Source organism: Atractosteus spatula, chromosome 7 (assembly GCF_055471065.1).
Source record: "Atractosteus spatula isolate fAtrSpa1 chromosome 7, fAtrSpa1.hap1, whole genome shotgun sequence".
In the NCBI taxonomy this organism is placed as follows: Eukaryota; Metazoa; Chordata; class Actinopteri; order Semionotiformes; family Lepisosteidae; genus Atractosteus; species Atractosteus spatula.
In genome coordinates, this window is record NC_142712.1 from 35,472,527 (window position 1) to 35,484,426 (window position 11,900).

At 38.2% G+C, this 11,900-nt stretch overlaps 1 protein-coding gene across 1 annotated transcript; it reads right to left on the minus strand.

Moving 5' to 3' along the window:
• Positions 1 to 4,293: 4,293 nt before the first annotated feature.
• Positions 4,294 to 10,791, minus strand: LOC148830853 (uncharacterized). The gene is made up of 3 exons (XM_088922199.1): positions 10,757 to 10,791; positions 5,057 to 5,494; positions 4,294 to 4,718 (listed from the first exon to the last, which is right to left on the minus strand). Exons 2-3 carry the CDS (start codon positions 5,490 to 5,492, stop codon positions 4,522 to 4,524), a joined length of 633 nt encoding a protein of 210 aa, XP_088778325.1. The 5' UTR covers positions 5,493 to 5,494; positions 10,757 to 10,791; the 3' UTR covers positions 4,294 to 4,521.
• Positions 10,792 to 11,900: the final 1,109 nt, after the last annotated feature.

The window sequence follows — 11,900 nt, forward strand, 5'->3', positions numbered from 1 at the left end:
GTTGAATACACTATTTATACACTATTAAGATCAGAATTAGTTTCTATTATATTGTTTCAAAGGCATATATTTGAATATAATTAGATGTAGCACAAAAACAGTGGTGTGAACCACTTTACCCTAAGAGTATATTTATGAGATGGAGGATGTAGGCATTTATGAAATAAATGCTTAAATTTCAGAGAGAAAATCAGGTTCAGACAACTTGCTTTTCTAGCCAATTGTAACACCTGTTCTCAGTACAGTGAGATAATGAAGTAATGAACAAGGCAACAGACATTAAAAGACAAAAATATTTGAATACATTAATAGACTCACACAGTGTTTGATAATATTATGTACAAGAACTGTGAGAACCTGGACCCAGCCTTTTACAGGACCAGAAAACCCTGAAAATGAGATACAAAAACAAAAGAGGAAAAAAAACTTCATAAAATGAAATGTCCTACTCAAGATTAAGTAACACCCTAGATGGATGCTAACAAAAGGGGAATCTTTCTTCTTGTACCAAATAGTACATGAAAATTCAAGTGAAATATTTTGTCTGTATATACCTCATATAATATATACCTCAAAAGGAAAATAAATATTCACAGTACATAAGACAACAGTCCCATTCCTAAATCTGAAGATTATTTTTCAGTGCTCCAATCTCCTGGAAGATTTTGTGTAGTATTGCTTAGAAAGAAGGGAATCCACTCACTGGGCATCTTAATATATCTTAATTGGCTGAAGGATACAAAGTGAGTTCTCCCTACTTTCTCTATTCTGATGGAGGTTATGGAGATGAATTTTTACAGTGCTGTCACTTTGTACTGTCCACAAAGTGGAGTCCAATATTAAGCAAGAGCGGAGGTGCTGAAAATATCCCACAGATGTCACAACGCTTTCTAAACTTGGACAAGAGCCTGTAGAGAGCCCTGTAGGTCATAGACTGATACTCCAGAGCCTCAGGCTCCAAGCTTAACAGGTAGAAGTTCAAAACTAAATACTTTGGATCCTGGAAGAACAGGAATACTGCCTAAGAATGTCTGAAGCTCTGTAGAGAACCCCCCAAGATACTGGGTGTTTTGTTTGAGAGCCAAGACAGTAAGACCATCAGATGGTCAGGGAAAATGACCAAGGTAAGATCAGAGCTGGTTCTGCGGAAACCATGTTCTCCGTCTCTATCAGGCAAAGAGACTATGTTGAAAGCAGACATCCTCCCATCTTTGGTGTACCTGGCAATTATGTACCTGTTATCATCCAGACTCAGATGAGTGCTGTATTGGTGTTCAGCATTGTCTGTGGCAGGAGGTACAAGTACATAATCAGAAACAGGACGTGCCAAGCAGTGGAGAGAGGAGGGAAAGATGTATCCCACTTCCCCCAACACTGGACTGCATCTTCAACAATCTCTGCCAGGCACTAGAGAACCCGATCAAACACAAGTTCCAATATTTTGTCAGGCTGTGGTTCTCAGTAACAATGAGGTGCCTGATCCAATGGTCAAATATCGGACCAAAGGCTGAGATATGACCAGGACCCAACACTCTCACCATCAAGTGAAGAGAGAAATATCAAGAGAGCTGAGTAGAGCTCTGCAGCTACCAATGCATCCTGCTGAGGCTGGCAGTGACTGGATTGGACAAAGAGACAAAGTACCTGTTGTGGCTGCTCGTGTCACTCACACAACAAGGACTGTAGAACATGAGGAATACTCTCATCCAGCACAAAATAGAATGGAGGATGATGGAGCTGTAGGAGAGGATCTGGGGGTGCATAAATGAAACATAACAGTTTTGTTCTAGGGTAAGGGAAAGGGAATACTCTCTCAAAAGACACTCCTCTTGTTGTACATTTACTATAGTCTCTATTAGTGTTCTGAGGGCTTTGCCCCAGTACTTAAAATCACCCCCCAAAAAAATCCAAAAAAAGCCCCAAAATGATTTAGCTTTTTCCTTATATAGGTCTACTTAATTGAAATATAATAGTTTTTTATGAAACAATAAAGAAATGTATAAAAGTAGAGCAGTTATTGTTTGCATTCAGCCATTCCAGGATTTACCAAGTCCCCATTTGTCTTACATATTGTTTGTTCACAATGTTAAACTTATACTGTATACTGCAATGAGAAAAAAAAACATACAGAGGACTTTTTCCTAATCAGCATTTTTTAAGTTGTTAAAGCCCTCACACCTTGCAGTGGGGGTGTAGTGTAACATTGTGTACTGTAATTTTAAAACATAAGCCAAGAACCAAGACTGCAATTCCCAACATGACACACACACAAATCCCATGAAGTCATCCAAAGATATGCTGAAACAGTAGCGTACATGTCCATAAACTGCAGTGTGATACCGTATGGTTTTAAAGCCACTACAGTACGGTATGTGTGAAATATATTTTATAATCCAAATCTAAAGCAAAACTGTTTCCTAATTACTTGTTGCTGAAATTAATATTAAGACAAGATATAGATTATTTTAATGCAAATGTAAACCTGAAAAAAGCCCATTGCGTTCACAAAAAGCTATAATAATTAAAAAACATTTCTATATACTGTATATCTGGCTGAGTAATTCTGCATTTTGAAACAGCCCCACTTTTATTATTAATATTAATATTGATACTGATAACATAATATTAATATTTAACAATTTAAATATACATAAAATTAAATTAATTAAATGTTAAATACATAAATCTTAATTAATAAAAGCCGAAACAGTATGCAAATGACATTCTATAATTGAAAAAAGATTGTCCCTAAGGGGTTGAGCATTCAATGGGATTCCAACCCGGGCATTTCGTGTAATAGCCCTGTAAACTTGCACATGACAAGTTAATCGTTCACTGTACCACCTGGTGGTTTTACAAAGTAGTGCAGTCCAGCATCAGATTATTAAAAAAAACACGTTGAAACACATTATGTCTGGCACATTATATTGCATAATTCGCAATTCTGAATGGCTGGATCTGTACAACCATTTCGTCAAGGAGCCCTGGACAGAAAGCATTGCAGAGATGCTTTCGACCCCCCGGTAGCAAGTCAAGAGTCTTTGTTAAAAAGGCTTAAGCCTTGGTGTAGACAGAACTAGGACCCTTTGAAAGAAGGAAATTTTGTGGGATAGACCACATCATTGAAACCATAGAGAGGATGCTGACACTAGGGATTCTACAGGAAGCGACTGAGGAAGGATCCAGCATCATCTTCCTCTCCCCCCTACCTGACACTGGACTTGGAGAAATCAAGGTGGGGGGTGGGAGAGGATGGGGGGAGCATGAGAGAATCGCGTTGATCAAGACATCCTGGACCAGAGAAGAACTATCCTAAGAACCATCGAAGGAAGTACATGAAGGACAGGACAACTGGACTGCATTATTCTGGGACATTTGTTGGGTAACTGGGGTCCAATACAGTCCTTCTGGCCAGTCTGGAATGTGTGTCTTTTACAGTTGTTTTTTTTATAGTGATTTTTTTAATCATGTACATTTTAAACATCAGATGGTAAAATGATTTAAAAAACAGACTACACTGCTGTGCAAGAGTCTAAACACTGTTTTCAGTCATTATTATTCCTTCTTTATGCAAAAATACAGTTGCTTGTTCATGTTCTTTTGAAATATTAGCCATTAATTTTAAAATACATTAATGCTGATATCTGTTTTCTAGTTTAAATAGCCTTTTAGGTTAAATCCCGATCAATAAATGTAACGGATTAGCTACTACAACACGTTACATATGTGTGGCTTGGATATATATCTGTAAGCAATATAATGGCTTCTGTTACATCTTGTCATGTAATCAGGTGTCATAGGTTGCGTGGATTACGGGACATCAGAATGAATGAAGGGTTTTGTGATCCTTTGGATCTTTAATGGAGAATTTGAAGAAATAAAAATCTATTGTACTCTTTTAGAAATAAACTTCTGAAAGTGTTATAGATTTGCCACATTTTAATACTGTCTAGAATTAGTAAATTAACATTAATGCTCTCGTGGTTATATAGTACGTGTATAAAAACAGTTTAAATTCAGAGGAAGAACATTGAATATACTAAAATATTCCTTAATTTAGCTCAAACTATAGTGGGGTTATCAGCCATACACTACAAAACAGACCCATAGAAAATGTTAAGTTGTTTATGCTTCTACACCTTGCAAACACTGAATGGTATTGTGTTGAAAGAGCATGGCTTTTGGATATCAGCATGATCATTTTTAATACTATCAATAAAGCTACTTTTAATTTCCCTGAACATATGTACTGTAGATATACAGGAATCAATAAAAACAAATAAAAAATACTTGAAAAATTTTATTTCAACCTTTAAGTGAGATTACTGTACCATGATGATAATCAGCATCACACCAACCCAGTTTCAAATAGTAAGTTGTGATCAGCGTAAATGTATTGGAACTTAGCAGCATAAGTTGCTAGGTACTGTTGTCTTTTCCTGAACAAAGCTTTCAAAGAACCAATGCTTATTAAAAGCATAATTTCGAAGCATTCATAGAAGCAATGTTTAATTGCATGCATCATTTAGAAGCAGTGGCATAAATGGCTTGGAAAACTATTTTCTTGTCTTGCTTGTCCTCCATTCGAACATCAGAGAATCCAGTAGCTCGCAGGGCCTCCATGAAGACCTCGGGTTTCCAGTTATCATTTAGGAGAATGTTTGATGATGCTAACTTCATGATTGAGGAAAGTCTGAGAGTTGTCACCATGAGACCACCTGTCAAAACACAAACAGTAGAATTGCAGACGGCACATTACAGAATTAATTTTAGGATTTACAATCATGTAACATTCACCACAGAGGACAAAAATGACAAAGGATTTGTGGCTTGGTTTCTGCTCACTGTATTTTATAGAGATAATAGTAATATCCCCAAGAAATATGAAAACATCAGTCAAGGAACACTGTGAGTTCAGTCTCAGTCCTCTTAGCTTTTACTGAGTCTGAACACATTGGTTTCCTTAAAACCACCTTTGCATCTCCTCTTTTAAGTTCTGCAATCAGTTTTTTTCCAGCACCAGGAAACAGCTGCCTTGTCTGACACTTCAGCCCACCTGATTTCATCACCCTGTGGATTTCTGAGGTTCCAGCCTTCAGATCGGGCCAGAAGTAGTAGCAGTTGCAGTGGTAGACCTTGTCCACACTGCTGTCAGGAAGGGGCATGGCCATGACGTTGCCATTGAAGAGAGTAACCTTTCCAGATTCAATCTCAGCCCTCATCCTTTCACTGGCCTTTGTGAACATATACTCAGAATAGTCAACCCCAAACAGCTTTCCTCTAGAGCCTGTGAGGAGAGGAGCAGCTGCCTGGAGCCCCAGCCCGAGCCCAAAACCCAACTCCAGGACTGTGTCATCTGGCTGAATCTCGGCAAGCTTCACTGCATTTTCTTCCAGGATGCGGTTGTGCCATAAGAAGAACTTGGTCAGTAACCAACCAGTTAAGGATTTAACAGGTTTTCCAAGTTGTTGGTTGAGCTTTCTAGACAGCATTCCTGTAAAGAAGCAAAAGAAATGTACACATACATTGAGAATTACTTAATGTGTAATGGATTTGATATTGTTACAGTTAAGGACAATGTTAAACATAAGAAGAATGGAATTTATTTACATTGTCCAGGAAGCGATTTCTGTGAACATTTTAAAACATCTCATCATCATTATAATCAGTCCCCATGTGCATATTGTGTCTTGATCATTTGCTGAATGTTGTTCAGTGCAGTACTGGATGACTGAGGTTATATACAGTAGATCCTTATAACCCAGTCTTCTACAGCCTCCAGCAATTTTCTTCATGATCATCCCTTGTGTTTTCTTCTATCATGATACCAAACACTGCTGTCTTGATCAACCTGTCATTGTTTTTCTGGAGAGATGTTTAAACAGATTCAATTTTTTGTCACCATCTGTCATAATGTTCTTTCTACTGTAGGCATCCTCTCATGAGGCACCAGTAAATGTAGGGGTTTGTGCATAACTCGGACAATTATTAATTGTAGCAGTAAGTCACAAAATGATTCTTTTGATGGTATTAGAATCCAACCTTGTGGGATAACTCAAACAACGCACACACATGGGTACTAATACACGAAAATACATTTATTAATACATAAAATGTGCATCTAAACATAACAGATCTTATCATGAGGGTAGCAGAATGCAAAAGTTATTATTCAATCACGAAGAGTTACAAATACCAAGAGGGACATACATTCAGTATATCATTCATTTAGACCGTTTCGTAAATGAACCTGGATTACAACTTCTACACTAGATACTCAAAAGCAAGTACATCACTCATAGGAATTAAATTGATATCAACTGGGGTTGAGGTAACAATTGAATTCTCGAGCGGCAATGCAGAATGTTGAATACTCATCCAATCTGTGGGGATTCAGATCTCCTGCAGACACAAAGAAACAGTGGCAGGCTTGTTGCTGTCCAATCGGCGCTCTGTGGCTCGGTGCCAGGCAGTGCGGTTGGGGCTTGCGACGTGGTGGGAAACGATTCCTGCTGTGGTGCACTGCTGATGCTCACTGAAGACTGGCTAGTTAGTGTTGGCTGAAACCAGCATAGTTTGTGCACAGGAGAAAAGTGACTGCGGGTCCCAGCAGGTCAGGAAGAAGACCGGTTCGTTCCTGATGTAGCGCTAGTTCTGAATAGTGATTCAGCTGTCCACAGTTCCGACCGTAGTTCACTTGTTGATCAGGTGAGTGTTCATGGTGGGTTCACGAGGCTTGCTGCTGGCTAACCTCGGGTGGATCCTTTGGTTACACTCTGGCAACCTCCATCCTCAACTCTTAGAACAAAGAAAAGTTCTGGCATTCGGACCCACTGGCCGTTACATGGTGGTCCAAGCTGAGTCTGAGGATGTTCAGGAGGAGCCCTGAGGCTGAATGTCTAGCAGGCGCGCTGCGAGAATGCCCTGCTCCTGGGAACTGTTCTACAGGCGCTCTGTGTAGCCTGTTTTACCTGGAGGAAATGCAGGTTGTTCATTGGTTGAAAGTTTCATGGGCATCAGAGACCCACGTGGGGTTAACCTGCCCTACCAGTTCCTGATTGGCTGATGATGAGTAACCTTAGAGTTGTAAACCAACTTTGAATAAGACTCCCTTGGAATATCCCAGACATTAAGGTGCCAGATAACCATTTGTTAGGGTGGTTGATGTGTCCCAGCTTTGGGGAGTTGTTCCTTATCAGGACACTCAATCAGATAGAAAAACACCTCAAGTGTGAACCAAATGGAATGGCCTCTCTGTATCAAGCACCACTGAGATGAAGAAGAGAGGGACTGGCAAGGGAGCAGAAACTTAATTCCTGTACTTTAATAAGCCTAGCCGCTACACTACTCTCAAATTATTTCTGACTTCTTTATTTGTTCTGTTGCCATGATGTTTAACACTCTCCTGTAACTTGTTTTTAAGTGATTAAAACATTTTTTTTTAAATATGACCATAGTAGACTAGCAAATACTAGTTTTTAAGTATCCCAGTTGTTGATAATCCTAGAAAGATCATCTAGACTTTAATTTACTTTGTCACATTCTGGGAATTATTGTCATTTTAAATCTTATTCTGTGAAAATGATACACTATTTATACACTTTAAGAAAGTGTCTGGTCTGGTTCAGAATTAGTTTCTCCAATATTGTCTAAAAGGGACATATTTGAATACAACTAGATGTAGAACATAAACAGTGGTGTGAACACTTAAGCCTCATAGTTTTGCTACTAGATGGGGGATGTAGGCAAATTAAATGCTAAATTTCTAAAGGCTAAAAATTCAGAGAGAAAAACATGTTCAGACACCTTGCTTTTCTAGCCAATTGTGACACCTGTTCTCAGCACAGTGAGACAGTAAAGTAATGAACAAGGCAGTAGACTTTAAAAGACAAAAAATACTTGAATGTATTAACAGAAACACACTATGTTTGGAAATATTATTTACAAGAACTGTGAGTTCCTGGACCCAGCCTTTTGCAGGACCAGAAAACCCTGAAAATGAGATACGAAAACAAAAGAAGAAAAGCTTATTCATAAAATGAAATATCCTACTCAAGATAAAGTATCTCCTTAGATTAATGCTAAAAGCTTTCTTCCTGTAAAAAGCAGTGCATCAAAATTCAAATGAAATATTTTGTTTAATGGATACCTCAAAAGGAAAATAAATATTCACACAACAACATAAGACAACAGTCCCTTTCCTAAATCTGAAGATTATTTTTCAGTGCTCCAATGTCTTGGAAGATTTTGTGTAGTCTTGCTTGGAAAGAATAGGATCTACTCACTGTACAGTTTCTTAATTGGCTGATAGATACAAAGTAAGTTCTCCTTACTTTTTCTATTCTGATGGAGACTATGGAGAGGCATTTTTCCAGTGTTGTCTCTTTATTATTGTACCCTCCATAAACTGTTGCTTTACTGACCAGCCAGGAATGATCTTGTCATTTCTATAGATTTCTACACCTCCCTGACAACCTGACCTCTGGTCATTGTGGCTGAGTTGACAACATAAGGTAAGGGACAGAAGATTGTCTGCCTGTAAAAGTGGGATTATTTTTCAGTAGAGTCCTACATAACATCTATCAATCCATTTTTAACTGCATCTTCAGGATTGCGGGGCAGCCTTCTAACAAGCAGCGGGATAAAGTCAGGGTACACCTTGGACCAGACACCAGTCCATTACAGGGCAGATGGACACAAACACAGACATGCACACACTCAAACCAGGGTCAATTTTCCAGGAAGCCAATTAACCTATCAGCCCCCGTAACAGCAGGAGAGTTAAAGGCAGAACTTTGGTCCACGGAAAAAACTACTAGGACCTGACTGGCTCCCAATGGAGTTCAACACCAGCTTCTGGGACATCCTGGCAAAGGACGTGGTAGAGTACAACACATCTTTGAACAAGCCAGATGATAAGGAAGGGAGTAATCTCTCTTCTGTTCAAGATGGGGGACGCATCCAACCTCAAAAACTGGAGACCCATCAGGATGTATGTGCAGAAGCTGCCAAAACTCTTGCCCAACACATTAAGGAAGGCTTGCCTCACATAATAACCAGTGAATGGACATGCAGGGTAGAGAGGCAATCCGTCAGCTGAAATCTACAGATCACACAAGACGTCACAACCTGAGCAGGGGACAGTAACATACCCGTGATAGTGGTACGCCTATACCAGGAGAAAGCTTTCGACGGAGTGAATCACAGCTACCTTTCCAGGGTGCTGAGACACTTTGGAGAGAGTTTTAGGCACTGGATAGAGGGATACTGTATTGATCCATTGATTAACGCTCCGCATTTAAGTTCCTTCCAGACAAGTCAGGAAGCTTAATAACCTGGGCATCAACACTTCTCTATGCAGGTGGATTATGGATTTCCTGAATGGCAGACCACAGATTGTGAGGGTCGATGGAAAGCTTTCTTCCACACTCACCATCAATATAGGTTTTTTCCTTGTTTACCCACGATTGTGTGGCCTGATACAGCTCCAATTCCATCTATAAATATGCTGACGACACTACCATCTTTAGCCGAATCACTGATAATGATAAGACAGCCTACAGCCTACTGGTGGAGTGGTGCGTTGACAATAATCTCTCCCTCAATGTCAGAAAAATCAAAGAGCTGTAGTGCAACTGTCACTGCCTGCAATAGCACCCAACGGCTGCTAGGTGTCTCTCTATGATGCCTTTTTTTAACTAACAGATACCGGCTACTTTAAAGCTAACAGATATTTTTATACTCCATGTTTGTTTTACTACCTCATTTATGTTCAGCAAGTGAAACATATACCCATACTGAGTTGCATAGAGAAGTTCCTGTGTGGGTTTAAAAATATAATTTAGTTAACTGTATTCTTTAAAAAAAATATGGAAGCTAATTAGTACCACGGAGTAAAAAATATTTATTGCGTTGTTTCAGTGACAAGTACGTCTGAATGTATTCCGTTTAAGTGTTTACAGAGTAGGCAAAAACTATGTACCTATGTACAGTACATATTTCTGCAGTATCACATCAAGAACATACTTTTGGAAAGCTGTGTCATTTCTACTTGCTACAGAAACAGCGAAAACGACGATCATTTAACCCGGAATGCCCACTGACAAGGTGTTGTATGTAATGTACTGTATACAAAGGCAGTACACGTGCTCCTTTACATTACTTTTTTTTCCAAATAAAATTATTCTGATATTATTCTGTTGTTAAAGTCAATGCTACTTTGCATGGGACAATATCATTGCTTATTTAATACAAAATATCAATATGGTAGGCAAACTTGTTCACCAATTAACTATTGCGTTTATGCACAATACTATCTCGTTTTAACGCAATAATTTTCTCGTTTAAACGCAATACTATCTATTTGAAACGCAATATTTTTTTTCTTTGTGGTTAGTAAACTTCCATAAAAAACGGTAAAACAATTGTTTGAAAAATATTCAAGCCACGTTTCACTTGCTCTGTAGCAGTTGGGACCTACTGTAAGTTTCTAGGACCCAAGTTGTACTGCACCATAGGTATTCAGGAAAATATAACCCTTGATCTTCATCTACCACCACATCATCTATTCTTGTTTTTGTCTGTATCTTACTTAATCTTGTTAATTTCTTTCTGTTTAAGTGTTCTAAGCACTATTATCACATTAACAAAATGTATTCCCAAGCTTTTAAAAGACACAACAGTGTCCGTGCAACAGTTCAGAATTATACTTCAGTTCAATACTTCAATTAAAATCTCAAAAGGGTATTTCACCTACCTTAAATTTGTTCAGAAATGAAAGTTGGAAACACCACCCTCTGTATTTTTTACATTCTGGTGACGTCATTTGATTAATTAGTAACTTTAAAGTCTAAAGTGACACATTAAGCAACATACCTTTATTACTGCTTTCTCAGAAACTCTTTCTGACCATTTTGTAAAGTCATGCCTTGCTGGCAAATTAACTCCAGAATTTCAAAATTCAAAATACAATATCCCCAAAAGGGAATACCAAATGAATTTCCAAGTGAGTTATATTTGATATTATATTTCTTAAAGTGAGCCTACATTCATTATTGTATGGGCTAGAAGGATGATTCTATGTTATGTTTTCTTGTAGGAAAAGTTGTACTATACAGTACCAACATTTAAGCATTAAACAGAGGTGAGTGGAAAACCAGTTTATTTTGCCAGAACAATTGTACACACAGCATAATTTAAATGCTGCCTTTTTATACCTCACACAGTTCTTTTTTCTGAAACACAGAAAGTCATAAAGGGTTATACATAACATGAACAGAAAATATATATACAACTTATTTCCTAAACTAGGAATAAAGATGGACTATCTCAATTCCTGTCTTCACTCAAAGGGATTATTTTACAGATTACTGTCACATGCACACAATGTTGCATTGGTCACATTTGGTGTGTTTCTACAAGAAATCAGAAATATATAGATACATTTTTGGACTATTACATGACCTTGAGCTGATTTTATTGCATGTTTCTTGTTCTGCACAAGTCTTTCTGCTAAGCCATTTGTGGCAGTATGGTATGCCACAGATGTGGTGTGCTGAATTCCATTCTTTAATTAATTTATTAAAACCATGAGCTCTCTTCTGGTATGATACCATACTGTGACACTGGAAGAGTAGTGTAGAGGATGAAACATAAGAGAAAAATATGGAGCAGCTAAAACGAGCAACTAAATTAAAGCTAACAGGCAATGTAGAGGAGCAATGGAAGTGTTTCAAACAGTCCTTTACCCTCTGCTTGACGGTTGCTGGAGCAAATGGAAAAGACAATGAACAGAAAGTCGTACTGTTTATAACTGTCGCAGGGTCCATTTCAGTCCTTTTGTACTCCCAAAATAATGATATATATGAAATATATGTTTTCAACAGCAGAGTATAGAGTGA

Coding starts and splice junctions, on each gene's coding strand:
- LOC148830853 (XM_088922199.1), bottom strand. CDS start 5,492: ATGCTGTCTAGAAAGCTCAACCAACAACTTGGAAAACCTGTTAAATCC. Junction 4,719..5,056: donor CCACAGGGTGATGAAATCAG/GTGGGCTGAAGT, acceptor GTGTTTTGACAG/GTGGTCTCATGGTGACAACT.